Below are 23,414 nucleotides of genomic sequence, written 5' to 3'. Positions count from 1 at the left end.
AGGACACCTCGAGAGAATTTTTAAAAAATCTGGCACAAACGTCCCCTTTGCGTCAAACATGAACTGATTAGAATTTGGTGGTTAAAGGTCAAAAGTCAAGGTCACATGATATCTCAAGCGGGCCTTTAGGGAATTTCTTCAAATTTGGCACAAACATCTATTTCCACTCAGGAATAGACTGATGAGACTTTGGTAGTCAAAGGTCACATTGACCTTGCGTCTGTCTCACTCTCATGATCATGATATCTCAAGAATGCTTTGAGGGAACTTTTTTCAAATTTGGCACAAATGTTTCCCTGGATTCAGCAATGAACTGGTCGAAAGCCAAGATCACCGCAACCTTATATCCATCGCATTCTTGTGAATGTGATACCTCAAGAATTTTTAAAAAAATCTGTCACAAACATCCACTTTGCGTCAGACATGAACTGATTAGAATTTGGTGGTTAAAAGTCAAAAGTCAAGGTCACATGATATCTCAAGCGGGCCTTTAGGGAATTTCTTCAAATTTGGCACAAACGTCCACTTGGACTCAAGAGTAAATGGATTAGAACTTGGTGGTCAAAGGTCGAAGGGCAAGGTCACGGTGACCTCACAAAGCATGTTTTTGGCCATAACTCAAGATTTCATTCACTAATTATGACAAAATTCCACACAAATGTCTAACAGGATAAAATGATGAAGTGATGGCAATTTATATTCAAAAGGTCAAAGGTCAACTTCACTGTGACATCATAGCGTTCTGCAAAAACACTTTTCTGGCCATTATTTAACGTCATATCTCAGGAACAGAAGGGGAGACATTTGGTCAGATACTGAATTGGTGACTCTAATCTTGAAACTGTGCTGACTGTATAGATCTTCTGTGTGTGAAGCATCCATGTTTTCACAGACATGGATGGAAACTGTAATGGCAACTTGACGGTTTTGCAGAGGCGGTAATTCTATCGTTGTTGAAAGTATGTGGTATTTGTACACGTTTTTCCTCCTCTGCCCTCAGTCAATGAGCCGCCGGCCTTCCACCAGCCTCAAAGCGCCCTGCGGACATTTGCCGGGGAGAACTTTGTCTTCCAGTTTGCAGCATCAGACCCCGAGGGCTCGGCACTCCTCTTCCAGCTGGAGGAGGGGCCAAAGGGTGCCGTCCTCTCCCCTGCCGGCCTTCTTATCTGGAGGGTCCCATCTTTTCCTGAGGAGGAGGGGCGTCAGTCGAGTAGCTTGTTTCGCTTCACGCTGTCAGACGAGTGCAACGCCCAGAGCACCTCCACCGTGAAGGTAAGAGCCGCAGAGGGAGAGATCAGGACGATCAGAGGGAAAGGTGCAGGAGACTGTAGGATTTATGGGAAATGTGGTCTTAATTTTAGGAGACATTAACGCCCACAGTACGGCATAAGTGGGAGGATAACAATGCCTCAGCAGTGTCGCTTTCTTTCCCATCTGTAACACAGATTGACGTGGTGCCATGTGGGTGTAAGAACGGAGGTACCTGTGTAACGGACGTCAATTTTCCAGCAGGCAGTGGGAACTACCTGTGTGTGTGTCCTGAGGGTAGGCAAGGCGACCTCTGCAACGAAGATGTGGACGAATGTCTGTCGGCCCCTTGCGCAGTTGGCAAGTGTATTAACACAGCCAGTGGGTACAGGTGCGAGTGTCCTGTGGGACTGAGAGGTAACAAGTTGGTGAAAGCCACTAAAATCCATCTACCTGAATCCACAAAAATAGAGCCTTTGATTTTTGAAGCTCACAGAAAGCAGGTTATGTCAAGCCCTTCTGGCATCACGTATTTGCAGGTGTAGAGGATCAATGTCATGTCAGTTATGGTTTATGATCGCACAAACTATTTCGCTGTGTGTGTGTTTTTGGCAGGTATAACGTGCCTGGAAGACATCAATGAGTGTGAAAGGAAGCCGTGCTTCCCAGGAGTCCAGTGCATCAACAGCTTCGGCTCCTATGGCTGCGGGCCATGCCCCACAGGCATGGTGGGTAATGGGACAATATGCACAGGTAAGCATGAGCCCACTGCATTTTTATCAGGACGGCTGCTAAGACAATTTTCATATATTAATAAGACCATAAAGAAATGGACTTAGCCACTGTGACGTCAACAATCAGTTTGTGAACTCTATAGGTCGGTGTTTTGACCATCGCCATCTTGGATTTTTGGAGCCACAAGTGACCATTGCTGCATTCAAATGGGGTCGCATTTACCACGTCCACGAGAAGAGTCTGTATGGACACCCCCGTCTTCTGGCATTCATGACCTTATAAGTGGAAATTTTCACAACTCCATGTGCACAACTTCCCATGTCGTAAACACAAGCTCATTAGTTCTATTTATTAAAAAACGCAGCAAAAATTTGGACAAGAGGGTCGAGATTACCCCAATACTAGCTAGCTACTAGCTGCTAGCCTGGTTAGAAAAGTGCACTTCCAGCTATGGTTAACGGGGATAAGATAATCCTAACGCTAGCTGCTAGCTTGGTTAGCAAAGTACAGCTATGGTAAACTGTGATAATGCTCATGCAATATTCCTTAGCAAAAACAGGCATTAAAACAAAATGAAATAATGATTCTAGGGGACTACAAGCTAGCTACGATGCTACGTTATGATTGGCCAGTCTGCTTCCGGGGGCGGAACTTAGCAAAGGGTCAATTACCTTTCATGAACCTAACCTGAAATTTTGACAGCTATGATCACGCCAATACTCTGTGAATTTGGGGTTATGCTATGTTATGTTATCGCTATGGTTGCGACTTGTCAACAAACAGCAACCACCTGTCACTCACGTCATGCGTACTTTTAAGCCTTAATAACATTTAAATAGGTGAGTTATATATAAAGCTACCCCCTTTACAGTTGTCATGGATGTTGAAATTAGCCGTAGAGACCAAAACTGTTTTGTACCAGGCTGTAAACATGTTTATTTCTCTTTCGGAAACTACTTTCTTTTGGAGCCACCCTCGTGTGGCCATTAGAGGAACTGCAGTTTCTGGCACTTATGCGTTGGCTTCATTTTTTAGGCCTGAAGGCTGCAGCTTTGTGAAACAGCAGCAGCACATACTGTATCTTGTCAAAGTACTTTTAAGCAAGGCAATGAATAACCTGTTTGTGTTCTTACCACAACTTGCTGTCAAGAAACGTACCAGTTAACAACTAAAAAGCAATAATAATTTGAAGAGATATTCAGTGTCAGGTTCGATCTGACGGCCAAAGAACATAAAACAAAGTTTGACCATTACGTCATGTGAATACAACGAGAACATTAGATTCTCCTCAGGTTTATGGGATGATAAAAAACTGAACAGATGTCAGTCTGAACAAATGATTTCACTTTCACATATATTCAATTTTAAGACTGTTTTGTTAAGAATAGGTGAGATGTTTCCCTCAGTTTCCGATGCACTTGTAAAAAATATTTGAAACTATTGCTAATGTTTTCACAAAAACATGAATTTAAGACTGGTATGATAAAATAACTTTCCATGGAACTGTACACACATACGTGCAAAACAAAACTAACTTCGCAATCAGCCGGGTTCTGATGCTGATATGAGATAGTTCCTACCCCCAAACCTGACTCTCATTAAAAAGTTCATCAGATACTGCTGCTCTTTGAAAGTGTGCAGCCATTCTGTAGTTTTAAGGTCTTGCATAACACATAAAAATCTATTTTTCTATGCAATTATTTGCATGTGAGATATCTCTGCTGTTGCACAATCCCTTTGGGTAAGAGCATCAGCTAACTGCCCAGAGCATGAAGGTGAATTTGTTTGTCACAGCCATGCGTCTCCGAGGAACACTCAGCAGGGATACAGTGCTGAATGGAAACCAGATGGCTGATGGCAGCTGATACCGCCGCCTCCCTCCATGTGCTCTCTTTGCATTGCAGTGAGTGCTAACTGGAGTTAATGCTTTGAAAACACAGCCCGTTGCGGGAGGGAAAAGCTGCTTCCGACTAATCATGTTTGTGTACATGCATATGTACAGACGTGAATTCACACAGTAAACACTAATAGTTGTGATACAAAATTATACGTCTGATATTCATAAAGCTCCTGGTGTTGCATGTCTGCAGCTGCTTCACAACTCCCAGCAGCTAAGAATCTTTTGTTTTCCAAACTAGAGCTAATATGTAGCTTGTTAAAGTTGGTTTTAATTGTATTTGCCAGTGGTTAGTTGCAGACACACTTTGTTTTAAGCTAAAGCAGGTGGTTTTCTTACTTTCTGCCAAAAAAAAGGTTAATCGCTAATAAGTCCCTTGTTTAATTAGTCCTGAACACGACGTATCATCTGAAACATAAAAGTAGCTACATGCCCATTAGCCCACAGCGTCATTAACAGGCGGCTCGCTCAGTGTGTGACGTGCACTTGGAGATAAAATATAGGCCTATATTAATGAAGGTTCATTAGTACGGTTTGTATTTCTTTGTAATGTTACTGATACTATTCTTTCTCACACCTTCAACTCAAACCACCAAAATATATCATTTAATCATTAAATTAATATCATAAACATGCAGGAGACTAGTCCACTAATGGCCCTAAATGACGACTATTGGCTGACTAGGAAAATTCTTAGTCGGGGGCAGCCCTACCTGGTTTGCCGCTAGCTGCGGTGACAGGTTGACAAAGAGAACAAAGTTTGTGATTTGCTGCACAAAAAGTTCAACAAGGCGATGGTGGAATTTGTTTTTGAGTCGCTTGCCAGATAAGTGCAGAACTTGCAACCCAATTGCCAGAAGAAGATGGTAGCACTGTACATTTCTGCAAACCAAGAATATGTTACATTTGCACATTTCATATGTACAGTATAAACGTTAACGGGATGGCGGATGGTGCGTCACCTTGGTGAGATGTGCCAAGCTTTGAAACCAACAAAAAACACTAATTGGTTTTCGGCAACCCTTTGCGGCATTTCCACCAGTGTTTGTGGCACCAAACCTGAGTGTTTCTTTTTTCTTTTAGACTTAACACAGTAACCAAAAAAAGAAAGGTAAAAAAAAAGATGGAGGCAGGGGGATACAAGGGTGACGTTAAGAATGTTACGTAACATACATTGCATCTCATACATTTGTTATGTACAAGCCTTTTAAACTGTGGATACTGTTGTAGTGTACAGACACTGAGTGTGTTCACACGGACAGTTTAATTCCCTTTTCATTCCTATTAAAAGTGATCTTGTAAACACCTAATTCAGAATGAAAATGGCCAATGCGATTGAAAATTCAATCCGATGTAAGGGGCTGGAATATTCTGTTTTTAATTCCCAATGAAAGAACTTCTCGCACATGTATACACTCATTCCTCTTTAAGTTCATTCTGGTCTTTCTGCGCATGCTCGTTTCCTTGTCCTTCTGGCGCGATGACGTATATAGCGCGCATAGCAACGAGCTGAGATAGAGCAGTTGGACAGTCGCCACAGCACAGTCTTCTACCTCCCTTCTCCTCCTCAACAGACGAAGCATTAGCAGAACAAATTTGTTGTTGTACTGCTGCTTCAAGAATATAAGCAAAACAAGCCCGAAAAAGGCACTAAGAACGGCATCGTCAAGCATCTTGTTATCTGGAGCAAAGATTATTGTCCAATTTCAGGCCCAGCAAACATGCTTTGGGGCACACAGGGAAATTAACATTGAATAAACTGTGACATGAGAGATATTGCTTCTGGCCGACCTGGGTGTTTCTTAACAACACATTACGGGGTTTCCAAGTGACATTTGAGCCCCCCCAAATTTTTTTTTTTAAAGCCACAACATAATCTTTCCCCACCCATAACCAAGTGGCTTTTGTGCCTAAGCACAACCACGTTAACCACAGTGTTGTTGAGAAACCTTAAGTGTCAATATATCCGCACAAATACAAGGTATCCATGGTGATGTACATTGCCAACACTTTTCTTTTCTAGCAAGTGCATTGGAACTTGTGTATTTAGCATTTAAGCCTGTTAAACAAACCTGGGCTGAATAATAGTTGCAAATAATCTCCAGCGTTTGTGTTTACATTGGGACTTTCTACGGTAAATGTCAATGGAGTTGCGGCTTTCTTGCCATTCCACTGTTGTCCTTTGAGTAATCAAAGACCCTCAAAACCTGGCGTGTAAGCAGGCTAAAAATCAAACCGAGGTGTATGTTTCAAGACGCTATCATCCCTAATGGAACATTTGGCTCACAGCAAAGCACACAGCGTAAATTACTGTCACTAATGTAGTGTGTGTCATTTTTATGGAGCTCTGTAAAGGTACACTCCTGAGGACAGGTCCTTGGATTTCCTCACCCCTTTTGTTCCTCTGCTTACTCTTCAGCCCTCTTATCTTCTCCAGCAAAGGGACTTTGGTTTCACTTATTTGACCTCTTACTGAGCCCTTCACATCAGGGCTGCAGTCAAAAGCATGAGTCAGGGCTAAGTAAAATCAAATTCTATAAACCAGTCCTGGAGGTGTATTTCCAAGCCCTTAATTGCAAGTGTCTCAAAGTGTGTACTGAAAACCCAAACTAGAATCAGGGTAAGAACAAACGATAGTAAACTATATGCTATTCAAAACGACAGCGATAAACAGTATGTCTCTCAAAACAATTGGAAACAGCAACCAACCAATTAATCAAAAGTTGGATAACCACACAGAAGTAAAGTCGAGTCACAAGAGTCAAGACTCTGAAGTTTCGTGATGATTCAATCTGCCTCTGTTGTATCAGATCGAAGCAGGAAATGTTGGCCGAGCCAACGCAGGACAAATCAGAGTCAGGTTTGTTTGACTTGCTGCCATGTCTGCAGCATGTCGACGTCAATCACTGAGTGTTTCCTGCCACGCTCGTGGCTTGTAAATGTGTTGATAGGCTGAGTGGTAGTCATGCCTCGTTGAGATCTTTACACAAACTGGCTCCGAAAGTCTCTTGCTGAGCATCTGTCTTATTAAAAAAAAAAAAAAAGACTTTGACCCTTCCAATTTTTTTGCTGACTCTTCCTTCCTGTGATTTCTATTTGTTTCATCCTCAGTATGTTCCTCCATTCCTTTTTGCATTTGGTTTCCTTGCAATGTGGGTGTCCTAGAATTGAATTATATGGCAATCCAAAATATAATCTGTGTTTTTCTTCAAACAGCAGTCGTGAGGCCGGTCCCCATCTCCCCCACATCTGCTGCTCGTACGACGGACTACAGGATACCAGATGTTCTTTTGCAACCGCCCAAAATAAAGATAGACACGTTCCGGAAGACCTCAAGTGGCAGCTCCCCGCAGACAAGGGCTGAGGCGGGGAGGACAGTTCCAAGGACTGACCTGAACCGATCGCAAACTAAGACCCCCACATGGGGACGGATTCCAGGAATGAGCCTGAACCCAGCGCTCACACAGGCAGACACTAACCGGAGCGTCACAGCAGCAACACCAGTTGTGACCCAAACAAAGACTGATGCTTTGAGAAAAGGCCAAGGAAAACTTAACCCATCTTCAACTAACACTTTCAAGAACATCTCAGGAATTATACCAGACCAAGTAAAGCCTGATCAGCCCAAAATCAGCATCGCTATTGCCAAGACCTCCACTGTAGCCCAACCATCAGGAAGTGCAGCTTCAGGTAAGATTTCAACAGTGTCCTCCAACTGTATTTATTTGTTCAGAAACTTTAATTTTTTTTCTGGGTTGTGTCTTTCAGGATCTGGTCAGTCTCTGGCTGTGAATGTGTCGGCGACGTGTGCCAGCAGGCCCTGCTTCCCCGGGGTTCAATGCATCAACCGCAGGCCGCCGCACGTCGGATATGTGTGTGGCCGCTGCCCGCCTGGCCTTCACGGCAACGGACGTGTGTGCATGAAGAACGCGAAGGAAGGTAAGGGACTTTTGACACCTAGTTATGACATCTGCATTCACATAAAATACAATCCGAATAAAAATAAAAGAATGCGTACATGAATTTTAACAAACATGAAGATCCAGATTTAATGCAAACATCTGTCAGTAATATGAAATCTCCCCCTACACACTGTGGGTTACTTTAAAGATCTTTTATTCTGTTCTTATGATGTTCTGGTTTTCCTGATGTTGTTTTATGTGTTTTTCTTGGATGGAAGGAACGCCATTTATTACAGCGGATAAATCAGTTTGAGTGGCTGGAGACGGCCTGGATGTAATAACCACCTTTGGTACTTGGCTTTTTGAGTCAGCGCCCGGCCGCAAAGTTTCGACAGAAGACTGCTGAACGTTGTTTTCTCACGAGGGGAGCAGAGGGTCCTAATTACTCAGAGGAGACAGAGTCATTCCAATTTAAACCTCTTTACTGTGGATCGTGCTGATCTGGGAAGGCACAAAGCAGAACAAAGTGTTAATGCAGATGAATCAAGAAGCCGCAAACAAGACATGGCTTGTTTAAATCAGTTTGCACTGCTTGGAGAGATGTTCTCAACTATTTATTTGGTCCTCACGCTGATATTTAAACAGATTTCCTTCATCTCACACTTTCAACTTTATAATTATTCCCTATTTTTGCACAGCACACATGCACTTAACGCTAAACACTGCCTCAGCTGACTAAATTAAAAGCAAGAATCTTGTAAATTGCTTGTGTGCGGCCAGAGGCACTACTGTTTTCAGCTCTCAGGTTGTCTGTCCGTCCATCCCATTCTAGTGAAGCTGATATCTCAAGAATGCATGGTGAATGTTTGTGCCAAATTTGAAGAAATTCCCTCAAGGTGTTACTGAGATGGACACAAGGTTACACAAGGTCAGGTTTGTGCCAAGTTTATTCCCTCCAGGCATTAATTCGATAGTAAAGGCCAAAAACATGTTGTGTGAGGTCACACAAACATCCTCTTTGATTCAGTGATTAACTCATTTGAAGTTTTTGGTCAGAGGTCATGGTCACTGTGACCTTGTATCCATCTCATGGTTGTGAACCCATATCTCAAGAACACTGAGAATTTTTTTAAATTCAGATTTGGCACAAACGTCCACTTGGACTTAATGATGAACCAATCTGTTTTTGGTGGTCAGTCAAAGGTCACTGTGACCTCGTCTGTCTCATTCTTTTCAACACAATATCTCAAGAAGTTCCTCGGGGGAATTTTTTAAATTTTGACACAAATATCCACTTAGACTCAGCGATGAACCGATTAGAATTTGGTGGTCGTAGGTCACTGTGACCCTGTTCGTCACAACACAATATCCAAAGAACACCTTGAGGGAATGTCCTCAACTTTGGCACAAATGTCAACTTGGAGTTAATTATGAACTGATTTGAAGTTGGTAGTCAAAGGTCAAGGTCACATCTCAAGAAAGTCCTCAAATTTAGCACAAACATCCACTTGAAATCAACAGTGAATTGATTAGCATTTGGTGGTCTAAGGTCAAGGTCATTGTCACCTTGTCTGTCACATTCTTGTGAACGTGATATTTCAAGAACGCCTTGAGGGAATTTCCTCAAATTTTGCAAAAATGTTCACTTTGACTAAACAATGAATTGATTAGACTTTGGTGGTCAGCGGTCAAAGATCAGTGTGACCGTGCATCTGTCTTATTCTTGTGGACACAATATCTCAAAAAGACCTGGAGGGAATTTCTTTGAATCTGACACAAACGTCCACTTGGACTGAAGAATAAACTGATTAGAATTGGTGGTTGAAGGTCAAAGGTCACCGTGACCTCACAAAACGTGTTTTTGGGCTATAACGTAAGAATACACATGCTAATTATGACAAAGTTTTACACAAATGTCAAATGGGATATCATTGTAAAAAGATGACATTTTATATCCAAAAGGTCAAAGGTCAGCTTCACTGTGACATCATAGTGTCCTATATTAAAACACTTTTCTGTCCATTATTTAACGTCATATCTCAGGAACAGAAGGGGAGACAGTTGGCCAGATACGGAATCAGAGACTCTAATCTTGAAGCTGTGCTGATTGTATAGATCTTCTGTGCTGTCGGGTATGAAGCATTTATGTTTTCACAGTGATGGATATAAACTGCAACAGCAATTTGAGTGGTTCGTGGAGGCATACAACCACAAGGCGCTAATTCTTGTTGATTTTAGAAAGGATAAAAAGCATAGCTCTTACTACAGACCAAATCACATGCGCTGTAGAGGTTAGCCTTGGGTGGTATCACAGTATACCATGGTATTTAGAAATCCCGACTATACCATCAAAAAAATACAGACGTTCATCTTTCTTTTAAACTCATATGGAGAGGCTTTATTGAGGATGTACTGTATGCAGTGCACATCAGGTGCCACCAGGGGTCAGTGGTAGAACAGGTGGCTGAGCTTGCAAATATGGTGACTTCAAGTGGGGGGGATAACGTTAGCGGCATATTTTAAGTCGGTAACGCTGCAGAAAAATTAAGTCATACCGTATACTCCAGTGAATCTCAGACGAGTATGAAGGTATGAAAATATAAGTACTGCCCCAAGCCTAGTGGAGAACTAAACTGTGACTGGACAATAACTGTCTGGGGGGAGGGGTTAATTTGCCCGAGGCACTGATGTCACCTCCTGTCTTTCCTCAGCATCCAATCACCTTCCTCAGCAGCAGACAGTAAGCAAGACTGGCCGATCCCCCTATGGAAGCAGCAGCAAAGTCTCCCAGCTCCACCTGCCCAACCTGCCCACCAGGCACGGTATCAAACACCTGTCCTGGTCCGTCACCAGAGCGAACCGAGACAACGCACCACGCCAGGTTCCTTCTTCAGGGAGGGGAGGCGGGACGGGGAGGAGAGAGGCAGTCACTGTTGGTTCAAGAGATGTTCCCAGAACATCAGTCGGCGCCCTCAATACTCACATCACCCACCACGGTAGCAACCTCAGAACAGATGCCAGGGCATACACCAGATCCAGCACGACTGTTTCCAGAGAGTTTACGGTTCCTCAAGTGACGGTCTCCAAGGTGAGTTTTTGTACTGTGTCGTCTTGATGTTTAGGTAGCAAGAACATCCAATCACCTTCATTCTGTGTTTACCTCCCAGCAGTCTCAAGGAGCGTTGACCAGTGTCACACCATCTAAGGTAACACTGCCCGCACCTCACATATCCACTCAGTCTGGCAAAGTGGCGCAGTCCAAACAGACAACCCAGCCCCAGTTCAACTCCATGGTATCCACCCACGCCAAACCCTGGACCCCTCCAAGACATGCCTTCCCACTTACAGCAGCCCTCACCGCTCTGTCATACTCGCTGTCTGAGTCAGAGTTCTCCGCAGATGGAGATGAGGGTGAGACGAGATCCGAAGGCCCAGATTTGCCACAGGTGGTCCCGGCGTTGCCTCTCACAACACCGGCCAAGACGGCGTACAGCTCCCCACTACAGAGAGCTACCTCCATCCAGCCAGGGTTTAGGAGTGGTACAACAGCAGACAAACATGCGACGACCTGTGCCGACCGGCCGTGCTTTCCTGGTGTCCCGTGTGAACCAACCGTGGACGAGGGTTTCCGCTGCGGGAGGTGTCCTGTGGGATACACCGGAGATGGACGAGCTTGTCGAGGTGAGGCTTCATGTCTTCAACAATGTCGTCAACACTTGATAATAGTGCAGAACATCCGTCACCTTTACACAGATTTAACATCTGCACTGTCGGATTTTCAAGCTGTTTGCAGGCATACATGTGGCAGGAACATGGAGTGTGCTCGGCCCAACACGTGCCGCTGCAAACCAGGCTACACTGGATCTGACTGCCAGACAGGTAAACACACGAATGGCTTATATTGTAGATATTACTTCTCTCTGGGTTGTCATATCGATGTTTTAATTTGTTATTTTTGTTTGTCCATATTTTCACAGCAATCTGTGAGCCGGACTGTGTGAACGGGGGGGTGTGCATTGCTCCGGGTGTGTGTCAGTGTCCCAGAGGGTTTCATGGAGAAACCTGTCAGGAAGGTAAAGCTAGCCTCATTTTCCCAGTTACTCTTCAGCACACTGGTTTTCAAAATAAGTCTACAAACATCTAAATTTTCCCATAATATTACAAATTAATTTCAGAAAGCAATAGTTTAATAATTTTTTTAATAATATATGTTTTTTCTACTTTCAAAACAAGATGACATCACATCGCAATTGATTTCTTATATGGTCATCTGCTCAAGGCATGCTACTGCAAGTGTTTACAATATGGCTACATATAGCTACATGCTAACGTCAGGGAAACGTTGCCAATTTTGTAAATTTCTCCCTGATTTCGGATCAGATTCTTTATGCAACATGTCCAGTTGTGAAGGTTTTGGTTTCGAGGATTCTACTGGCAATTTATTACAACAGAAAGTGCTGCTATACTCCGGCTTTATGCACACCGCTACTTGTAGCTACATGCTAACATCAGAGAAAGATCTCGGTTTCCAATTTTGGATCATAATTCTCTTGGAACATGTCTGGCTATGAAGACTTTGGTTCTGAAGGTTTTATTGGTCATTTTTCACGGTAGAAAGTGCCGCTATACTTCGTTACAGCCATTCCCCGACTGCAAGTGCACTGCTACATGTAGCTACTTGCTAACGTCAGGGAAACTTGCAATCTTCGTTTCAAATTTGTCAATTTCCACCTGATTTTGGATCAGTTTCCTTCTAGGACATGTCAAGTTGTGAAGGTTTTGTTTTAGAGGATTTTACTGGCAATTTATTGCGACGGAAACTGCTGCTTTACTCCAACTTTAAGCGCACTGCTACATGTAGCTAAATGCTAACATCAGAGAGAGATGTTAAATATATGGCTGATTTTGTTAATGTTTTTCTGATTTTAGTTCATATTACCATTGGAATATGTCTGGTTGTGAAGATTTTGGTTTAGAGGCTTTTATTGGTGATTTTTCACAATAGAAAGTGCTGCTCTTCTACAGTCATTTGCTTGCTGCAAGAACACTGGTACATGTAGCCACATGCTAATGCCAGGGAAACACATAGTCTTGATTAGCGATTTTGGTCATTTCTCCCTGATTTTGGATTGGATTACTTCTGATGAATTGGGTTTACAAGATTTTCCTAGCAATTTATCATGATAGAAAGTACTGCTGTACTCCGGCTTCAAGTACACTGCTACATGCTAACGTCAGAGATAGACGTAATCTTGGTTACTGTTTTTGATCATTCTTTTCTGATTTTGTAACAAACTCCTGTTGGAACATGTCTAGTTGTGAGGAGCTTGGTTTAGACGGTTTTATCTGGGATTTTTCATGGTAGAAAGTGCCGCTATACTCCGTTACAGTCATTCCCCAGTTGCAAGTGCACTGCTACATGTAGCTACATGCTAACAAAAGGGAAACCAGTAATCGTTGTTGTTGAATCTCCCTGATTTTGGATCATATTCCAACATATTCTGTTGTGAAGATTTTAGTTGAAAAGCTTTTATTGGTGATTTTTCACGGTAGAAAGTGTCACTTCACAACTCAGTTACAGTCATAGGTGATCGATGATTATGATGGCTTACAAATAAACTGTTCTATAACTACTTTCAATGCATCTGTGCAGCTCTGTGCAGGTTACCATGTGAAAACGGAGGCACCTGTGTGGGACTGCAGACCTGTTCATGTCCGTACGGGTTTGTTGGACCTCGATGTGAGACCAGTGAGTTCAGTTACTGGGATCTTCTGTTTTCTATAGTCATTTAATTGTATTTACTTTCCAAAGCTCTAAGTGTCATGACTGTGACGATACTGTTTTGTAGTGGTGTGTAGCCGTCACTGTCACAACGGGGGCCAGTGTGTGTCTCCAGATGAGTGCTTGTGTGCGACAGGCTGGACCGGACTGTCCTGTGAGACTGGTGAGTGTGTTTTAGTGTGTGTGTGTGTGTGTGTGTGTGTGTGTGTGTGTGTGTGTACTGACCTCTCAGTGATGCTCTCCTCTCTCTCTCCAGCTCTCTGCTCTCCCGTGTGTCTCAACGGAGGTTCGTGTGTCCGGCCGAATGTTTGCGACTGTCCTCACGGTTTCTACGGAGCACAGTGTCAGAACGGTAACTTTACAAGGGAGTATTACTGATCAGACAGAGTACGCTAACCCTTCAGTTCTGTCAATATTTTCTTTATTCTCTGTCCTCGTCCAGCTGTCTGCAGCCCTCCCTGTAAGAACAGCGGTGTGTGTATAAGGAACAACTTCTGCTCCTGTCTGCACGGATACACCGGGAGCCGATGCGAGAAAAGTCAGTCTTCCTCCCTCCTTCGTATAGCATAACGATTTCCTAAAAATGTAACAAAAAGTTCACTCAACCTGAATGAAAATATAATGAAACCCAGTAATGTCATAAAATGTCCTGACTGATGATAAAACCTTTAAGATGGGTCATTTTTATTCAACACTGATGATGGGAAGATGTGTGTGAAGCGTACATGTTTTCCACGAGTTGGTGATTCTAGTTCTTTGAAATGTAAAGTGTGCAAGTACAGAGAATGTATAGTGCTGTTACTGTCATGTTAGCCGACTGAAAACATGAACATCTGACACAGATTTTTTTTTTTGGAAATGTCAACTCTTGGCATTACGTAGAATCGGAAATTTACAACAGATGGCAAGTAGTAGTATTACCTATTAAATGTTTTAAAATATATTTTATATTTAAGTGATTAATATATTTTATGTAATATATTAAGTTGCATTTATACTTTACAAAAATATATTTTATAGAGAAATAATATAAAAAAAAAAAAAAAATCACCCACCTGAAAAATATTACATTACCAGTAAAGATTTTATGACCATATCAGTCAGGACATTTTTTTTTTCTTCTTTTCAGTATTGGTCAAGTTATTACATCATTTGGTTTTATTACATTTTCAATTGGTTCACTTTTTTAGAATTAAAAATTAAATTGTGAAATTAAAATTTTATTTAATTTTTTAATTTTTTTTATCGTCATCATCGTCATTTGTTTGTCAAATTTATGAAAAATACATATTATATAAAAATATATAAATATATAACTATCAAATATATATTTAATAATAATATATTAAATTTTTTTAAAAGTATACATTATCAGTAAAAAATATGACAATATCAGTCAGGACATTTGTTTCTTATTTTCTTCCAGTATTAGTCAAGTTATTACGTCACTTGGGTTTTTTACATTTTCAATTTGGTTAATTTTTTTTAGAATTAAAAATTAAATTGTTGAATAAAAATTTTATTAATTTTTTTTATTTTTGTTAATTGTCCTCATCATCATTTGTTTGTCAAATTTATAAAAAAATATATAAAAATAAATAAATATATTAATATCAAATATAAAATATTTAATAGTAATATATTTAATTTTCAAAAAGTATTACATTACAAGTAAAAATTATATAACTTTTTTTCCCCTATTTTTTTTTTTTTTTACAGTATTGGTGAAGTTATTACGTCACTTAGGTTTATTACATTTTCAATTTGGTTAATTCTTTTAGAATTTAAAATCAAATTGTTAAATTAAAATTTTAATTTATTTTTTTTTAATTTTTGTTTATTGTCCTTGTCATCATTTGTTTATATAAATATATCAATATCAAATATATATTTAATAATAATATATTTAATTTTTAAAAAGTATTACATTACCAGTAAAAATTATATTACTTTTTCTCCCATTTTTTTACAGTATTGGTTAAGTTATTACATTTTCAATCAGATTATTATTATTATTTTTAAATTACATTTTATTTTACTGTTTACTGTCCTCACCGTCACGCATTTGTCAAATTTATTTCCTTCACTTATGACTGCTTAATCCTCTTAGTTCTGTTTTTCATCCCTCTTCTTCTTCTTGCTCTCCTCACTCAAATCTCTTTTTCCTCCTTTTCTTCTTTTTTTATTTACTAAGAGGACTTTTCTACCAAAGATTTTTCAAATCAAATCAGAAAATCTGATCTGATTCTGTCAACTGAATGACATCACTACATGACACAGTCACCTGTAACCGTCAGAGTTTGGACCCAAGTGCAGAACTGACTGATGAAAATGCAGGCAGGAAAAGTGCAATGATTTATTCTCAAAGATGGTAACAACCTGAAAGAGTCCAGATGAATGCAGACGACAGGTAGAAACCCAAAATGCATCCAAAGCAAAAGGGAAACTAAACACCAGGGGAAAAAGACACAGTTCAAACACAGGTGAGGTGACGGCAGCACTAGTGAGAGACAGGTGAAGCTCATCAGGGCGGGGCAGGCAATCAAGAGTGGAGGGAAAACACAGAGACAGGAAGTGAAAGCAGACATGACAAACAAGGAGAATATGACAAAATAAAACACCTTTATCTACTCTCTCTCTGCAGGTGTGTGTGAGCCCATGTGCATGAACGGCGGCAGGTGCGTCGGCCCAGACGTTTGCGACTGCCCGTCAGGTTGGCGAGGAAAGAGATGTGATAAACGTAAGTGCCGCGATACAAGAATCAGATTCGTACGGTGCAGGTCCCATGATGCATCAGCTGTTGGTGTACCTAATAAAGTGGCTGCTGAGTGTACAGTGAAATAAAACGGAGAAAAACAGCAAATCTTCACATTTTGAGAAGCTGGAATTAAAGAATGTTTGGCTTGTTGTTTGATAATTGGCTCAAGAGTGCGCCATCTTACTCTGAAGCTCACCATGCAGCAGCAGGGACGATGAGAACACGTGAACGCTCTCTGCTGACAGATGCTTCCCACAGAGACACTTCCCATATGGAAACCATCAGCTCTGATGTCTGCCATGCTTTATGGGGCTGATGTTCAGACTGCTCAGTGCTGAAGGAACGGCTACCTAAAAGACGAACATCAGTGAAGAGAGGATTAGCCACAGATAAGAATGATCTGTTGAAGCTTTTACTTTTAGGGGAGAAGTCTGTGTTAGCCCCGCCCTCCTCCTTCATCATCACTGGACACCTTAACACCTGTCAATCACGTGCACGGCCTGTTATCTGTCAGGAGGCGTCTGTTAAGTCTCAGGTTTGATCTTCACTGCAACATTTGGTTTCACTCCTCTTGATTCCTTTCCTCGTCTCCTCTCCTCACGTCTTAGCCCCTCCCACCTGGTGAGGTTTGACCTTTTGGATACAAAAATGTCATCACTTCATTATTTTATCCTGTTCGACATTTGTGTGAAGTTTCGTCGTAATTACCATATGCATTCTTGAGTTATGGCCAAAAATATGTTTGTCAAGGTCACACTGACTTTGACCTTTGACCACAAAATTCTAATCAGTTCTTGAGTCCAAGTGAACATTTGTGCCAAATTTGAAAGAAATCCCTGAAGGCATTCTTGAGATATAACATTCACAGAAATGAGACCGCACTGGTCTTGATTTTGTCCCATGACCCCCAAAATCGAATCTGTCCATCCTCGAGTCCAAGTGGACGTTTGTGTCAAATTTAAAGAAAGTCCCTCACAGTGTACTTGAGATAGCGTGTTCACAAGATGCGACGTTACACTGACCTTGAGCTTTGAGCACCAAAATCTAATCAGTTCATCCTGGAGTCCAGGGGAACGTTTGTGCCAAATTTGCAAAAAAAAAAAAAAATCCCTGAAGACATTCTTGAGATATAACATTCACAAGAATGAGACGAATAAGGTCACACTGACTTTGACCTTTGACCCATGGCTCCCAAAATCTAATCAGTTCATCCTGGAGTGCAGGGGAACGTTTGTGCCAAATTTGCAAAAAAAAAAAAAAATCCCTGAAGGCATTCTTAAGATATAACATTCACAAAAATGAGACGAATGAGGTCACACTGACTTTGACCTTTGACCCATGACTCCCAAAATCTAATCAGTTCATCCTGGAGTCCAAGTGGACGTTTGTGTCAAATTTAAAGAAATTCCCTCACAGTGTACTTGAGGTAGCGTGTTCACGAGAATGAGAACAATGCAAGGCTACACTAACCTTGACCTTTGAGCACCAAAATCTAATCGGTTCATCCCTGTGACGTTTGTGCCAAATTTGAAAAAAAAAAAATCTCTGAAGGCATTCTTGAGATACCACATTCACAAGAGTACTAATGAGGTCACACTGACCTTGACCTTTGGGCCATGACCCCCAAAATCGAATCAGTTCATCCTCAAGTCCAGGCGAACGTTTGTGCCAAATTTGAAAAAAAAAAATCCCTGAAGACATTCTTGAGATAACATTCACAAGAATGAGACGAATGAGGTCACACTGACTTTGACCTTTGACCCATGACCCCCAAATCAGTTCATCCTCGAGTCCAAGTGGACATTTGTGCCAAATTTAAAGAGATACTGCGTTCACGAGAATGAAACAGATGGATGGACAACCTGAAAACATAATGCCTTTGACCATGGCATAACAATAGTTGTTTCGTTCTCAATTACCATTACATCGACAACTACAGGTCTTCGTGTTTGATGACAGAATCCACTTCCTGTCCTGATATAAACTCCTTACAAGTGACCTTGACCTTTGACCTATGACCACCAAAACTAATCAGTTCATTGCTAGTCCAAGTGGACATTTGTGCCAAATTTGAAGAAATTCATTCAAGCTGTACTTGAGATGTTTTTTATTTGAGTATGAGATGGATGCAAGGTCACAGTGACCTTGACCTTTGACCCTTGGCCACAAAAACCTAATTAGTACATCTTTGAGAATACAACTGGATAAATGAGACTTAAATTACACTGCACGAGTTATGTGTAAGTTTGTAAACGGATATTTTGATACAGTTTCGCTCTCATTTTCGCAGGGAGAGAATTTGATATATAAGTGGTCGTTTGGGGGGTGAAGTGTTCCTTTAAGTCTTGTCTTCAGTTATATTTGTGACCTGAGTTCAGCACTTGTATAAAGTCTTGTGTCGCCTCTCAGCCAGCTGTCTGCAGAAGTGTCTGAACGGCGGGGAGTGTGTTGGACCCAACACCTGCCACTGCGCCCCGGGCTGGCAAGGCATGCTGTGTCAGATCCGTGAGTATCCCACCAAAATGTGTCCTCAGAATAACAGCAAAACTGGGTCCTGATTGGCTGATTGTTTCCGTGTCACTCCTCAGCTCACTGTGAACAGAAGTGTCTTTACGGCAGTCGATGTGTGCGACCGAACGTCTGCGCCTGCCGCAGCGGATACTCCGGTTCTCTTTGCTCCAGAAGGGTAAGTTGGACTAAACATGGAGTGTTATTTTGAAGTGAAAAGGGAGCCCTACTTTAATCACTTAAAAACAAATGAGACTTGGAAAAGCTCCTTTCCTGGCTTGTTAAGTCTTCTATTCAGGTTTCATGAGAGAAAGCAGAAACAATTCAGTGCTACATTTTCCCAGCCGCTCTGAGACTTGCACACATGAGTCAGAAACACATGAAGAAAACTGGAAACACGTGAAAATGCGTCCAGTCTCATGAGCTGACCGGTGACAGGTGATGAGGCCCAGTGAAGAAAAGACTGTGGATGGACAGTCTGTGGATGCTGCAGTGATCAAAGCAAACTGTAGCGCTGTCTTTTGGTTTTATCTTTCAATGTGCAGAACTCCAGCTGTTTGATTAGAGCCAGTTCTGTTTTGGTTTTCAGCTGGAGCAGAAATAAAAGTGTTACTGAAAACAAAACCGACGCAGTTCTGTAATATCCAGGCTTCTGATGCGTTATTAAAATTAAAGACAGAAATCTGGAGAAATGTGCTGGAGCCAGGCAGATCTGAGAATCTGACAGATTTACAGGTGAAGTCAGGAACATGTGGGGAAGAAGAAAAAGTTTAAGGTCAAGTTATAAAGTTTTACACTCCCGTCACAGCGGGAACCTTATGACGGCGTGTTTTGCCGAGGTCACACCACCGTGGCTTTGGCCCTAATTTTTAGACCCCCCGACAAAGGCTGCAGATCAGGAGCAAACTGGCTTGGTGCTCACAAATCAGCACACGATTTATGACTTTATAATCTCATTCAAGGTTTTTTCATAAATTTGTGAGTTTTTTCTTGTAATTTTACAACTTTATAATCTCAGAGAAAATTCAAGATTTTCTTTTTCGGAAATTTCTGAGTTTTTTTTCTCATGAACTTACAACTTTATAATCTCAGACAATATCTCATTTTTTCCTGTAAATTTATGACTTAAAGGTTTTATTCATAAATTTCTGAGTTTTTTCTCGTAATTTTACAACTTCATAATCTCAGAGAATATTCAAGAATTTCTGCGGGTTTATTTCTCGTACATTTTTAACTATGTGGTCTAAGAGAATATTCAAGATATTTTTTTGTAAATTTGTTAGTTTTTTCCTCGTAAATTTACGACTTTATAATCTCAGAGAATATTAAGACATTTTTTTCCATAAATTTCTGAGTTTTATTCCTGTAAATTTATGTTTGTAAATTAGTAAATTTTGTACATTTCTGAGTTTTTTCACATAATTTTACGATTTTATAATCTCAGAGAATTTTCAAGATTTCTTTCGTAAATTTCTGATTTTTTTTTCTCATAAATTTACAACTTTATAATCTCAGAATATTCAAGAATTTCTGCATTTTTTTTCTTGGAAATTTTAAACTATATGGTCTAATAGAATATTCAAGATATGTTTTTGTAAATTTCTGAGTTTTTTTGTAATTTTACAATTTTATAATCTCAGAATATTCAAGGTTTATTTTCATAAATATCTGAGTTTTATTCCTGTAAATTTGGGACTTAAAGGTACTTTTTTTTTTTTTTTAAACTTTTTTCTAGTAAATTTACAACTTCATAATGTCAGAGAATATTCAAGATATTTTTTTGTAAACTTGTGAGTTTTTTCCCTCATAAATGTATGACTGTATAATCTCAGAGAATATCTAAGATTTTTTTTTTTTCAGGAATTTGAGTTTTTTCTCACAAATTTACGACTTTATAATTTCAGAGACTATTCGAATGTTTTTCATAAATTACTGAGTTTGTTTTTTCTCATATATTTACGACTTTATAGTCTCAGATAATATTAAATATTTTTTTGTAAATTTGTGAGGAGTTTTTTTTTTTTTCCATAAATGTACAACTTTTTGTCTTGGAATATTACCCACCTTCCCCAGCTTCCTATTTTTTGAACCTACAATGGCCCTTATGTACCATCACAGAACCTTGATAAACATTAGAACATAAAAAACATTTTATCTGTCCAATTTGATGTGTTTTTAATATTCTTTGTCTTTAATTTGTGGATCTGTATCAGTCATACTGAAACTGTCTTCTTTTTTCAGCTCCCTATTTCCCACGGTTGAGACCCACTCACAGCCGACAAACACCAAACAATTGGAGTCCAGCCAGCAGCGATCAAACCTCCAGGTGAACCAGAGCCATCGGCACAGAAGGAAACCCAAAGTGTCTCATCACTGGGAAACAAAGCAGAGGAAGCTTCTATCTCAGCTAAATAATCTCACAGCAGGGGAAGTTTAGGTTTTTATAACGTGATAACATGCAAAAAATACATCTGTAAAAATGAGACATTGTGCTTTAAGAGGCAGGAAGTATCTAGAAGTTGCAGCTATTTCTTAATAAACTACCTTTGTCCTGCAGTTCTGCTACACATCTGCAGCTACAGTGGTTGTTGCCAGGTAGATTTCATGAACAGAGATACTGACAGAGATAAAGACTTCCACAACGCTACGTTCTGCAGACAGGAGATCATGACCTCACCATTTTGCATCCCAGCATTGCATCACATTTTCACCAGGACTTCACAAGCAGCTATTTTAATCAGTTTTTACTATGATGTAAAAAAAATGTTCATGTTCAGGTCCCACACCACAAACCCAAACCTCTGTACGAGTATTTATTTATTTGGTTGTTTTATATTGTCTCATATTTCCTGCTGTATATATCTTAACCACTGTGTAATCGATGTTATTTGTTATTAAAGCGATGTTTATTGGCTGTTTTGTAAGAAAACAAATAAAGATCCTTCAAAGGTTTTGACTTGCTATCATTTCGTTTAAAGGAATACTCCACCATTCGAATGATCATTTGAGTATCAGTTACACACTCTGTGTTACGCTGAATTTGTGAAGGAAACTTTGTTTTTCTAGCATGCCTCCACAGTGAACGCAGAATCCAAAAAACTCTTAATGCCCTGAAGTCAAAGGGGAGCACATTTAACAACATCTAAATATATCAAAACATCTGTTTACAAACTCCAACACAACTCGTGCACGATCATCTTAGTTTCATTTCAACCGTGTATCTGGGGCCGGGTCACGGGGGCAGCAGGCCTAGCAAAGCACCCCAAACGTCCCACCTCATCTGCCCGTTCCCAGGCCAGATGACATTTGTAGTCCCTCCAACTTTTCTGGGTCTGCCCCAGGGTCTCCTACCAGTGCGACATGCCCAAACACTTCTAACGGGAGGTACCCAGGTCGTCAAGAAGACCTTGATGACTTGGCATATTTGGACATCAACGACCTCGCCCGGTACAGAAACACCAGGGCTACCTGGGGGAGTACCTCGCCAGCAAGCGTCTGGTGGCCGGGGCCTTGGGGCATGGGGCCCCGTCAAGGACAGGAATCAGTAGCCCTTTTTAAACAGGAGTTGTGCAAATTTGCAGGAAAGCCCAATCAGTGTTTTTTCAGCATTGGCAGTATAAAAACAAAATCGGGGAGTGCAGCAAAATGCCGCCTACCTACTTTTGTTTATACAGAATGTGCCTTTTTCGGGGCAATGGGGGGCGTGAGCAAGTAACAAAACGTGTAGCTCAGCGTGTGACGTAAACAGTGACGTGGGAGGGAAGCCGCGGCTGGTCAGTCCTTCGGCGATTCTCTCGTAAGTCGGCCCGTCCTTCACCGTCCCCGTCATCTGACGGTTAATGGCCTCTTTGTTTGCGAGGGCAAGGAGGGCGCGCAATTCCTTGTCTCCCCAGTTGCTCATCTTTACAGTGTCTGTCAGGTTTGTGTTTCCCTCTTGCTACTAGCTGCTCGCTAATTCCTGCTATCAGCTGCTTCCTGTTTATCCACCACCGTGCGGCGTCATCAACAGCTCCTCCCACAAGTCTTCAACAGCCCCTCCTGTTGTGGAAGGCCGCCTCGGTCTGTTTAAACTAAAAGGGTTCCACCAATATGTCTACCCTACGAGGCGGAAGATTGGGCGCCTCGGATCAACTCGCCAACGCTCGCAGCTTGCCGGCAAAATGGCCCAACATTCGGGCGGTAGATCAGCAGGTGACATGTTTGGCAAGGTAAAACTGGCTCTGAAGAGAGAACAGGTAAGTTTCACTTGCAGTTCAGTTCCTCGTTGGAAAGAGACGTCTGTTTGGGAAGTACTGAGCATACAACTGGATAAATGAGAGTTGTGTGAGAAGTTGTAAGCAGATGGTTTGATACAGTTTTGCTGTTGGACCCCAATGACTTCAATTCACCAAGACTTTTCTCTGGTTTTGGATTTTTCATTCGCCGTGGAGACATTGGAGAAAAACAAAGTTTTCTTCACAAATTCAACTGAACACAGGGTGAGTAACTGATATACAAACGGTCATGTGGGGGGTGAAGTGTCCCTTTAAATTAACGTAGTGGCTAAAGGATGGATTATATGACAGTTAATAATCTGCTCTGTGA

General features: G+C 41.1%; 1 protein-coding gene across 3 annotated transcripts in view; it reads left to right on the top strand.

The window, feature by feature from the left end:
• si:ch211-246m6.5 (von Willebrand factor D and EGF domain-containing protein) overlaps window positions 1-21,768 on the top strand; it is a 43,660-nt gene extending 21,892 nt beyond the window's left edge. The window contains exons 17-33 of one of the 3 annotated variants that reach the window (XM_049570145.1): window positions 1,001-1,272; window positions 1,446-1,665; window positions 1,864-2,001; window positions 7,100-7,570; window positions 7,649-7,819; window positions 10,494-10,870; window positions 10,950-11,463; window positions 11,566-11,661; window positions 11,760-11,855; window positions 13,436-13,531; window positions 13,632-13,727; window positions 13,821-13,916; window positions 14,007-14,102; window positions 16,209-16,304; window positions 18,732-18,827; window positions 18,911-19,008; window positions 21,072-21,768. In XM_049570145.1, the coding sequence (XP_049426102.1) occupies window positions 1,001-1,272; window positions 1,446-1,665; window positions 1,864-2,001; window positions 7,100-7,570; window positions 7,649-7,819; window positions 10,494-10,870; window positions 10,950-11,463; window positions 11,566-11,661; window positions 11,760-11,855; window positions 13,436-13,531; window positions 13,632-13,727; window positions 13,821-13,916; window positions 14,007-14,102; window positions 16,209-16,304; window positions 18,732-18,827; window positions 18,911-19,008; window positions 21,072-21,092 (3,050 nt within the window). In that variant the 3' untranslated portion in view covers window positions 21,093-21,768. Of the gene's footprint in view, window positions 1-1,000; window positions 1,273-1,445; window positions 1,666-1,863; window positions 2,002-7,096; window positions 7,571-7,648; window positions 7,820-10,493; window positions 10,871-10,949; window positions 11,464-11,565; window positions 11,662-11,759; window positions 11,856-13,435; window positions 13,532-13,631; window positions 13,728-13,820; window positions 13,917-14,006; window positions 14,103-16,208; window positions 16,305-18,731; window positions 18,828-18,910; window positions 19,009-21,071 lie in introns of all 3 variants that reach the window. The other 2 variants (XM_049570144.1, XM_049570143.1) reach the window with 2 other exon arrangements.
• Window positions 21,769-23,414: the final 1,646 nt, after the last annotated feature.

This window comes from Epinephelus fuscoguttatus, linkage group LG24 (genome assembly GCF_011397635.1).
Source record: "Epinephelus fuscoguttatus linkage group LG24, E.fuscoguttatus.final_Chr_v1".
Taxonomy (NCBI): domain Eukaryota; kingdom Metazoa; phylum Chordata; class Actinopteri; order Perciformes; family Serranidae; genus Epinephelus; species Epinephelus fuscoguttatus.
This window is presented reverse-complemented; position numbering and strand designations above follow the sequence as displayed.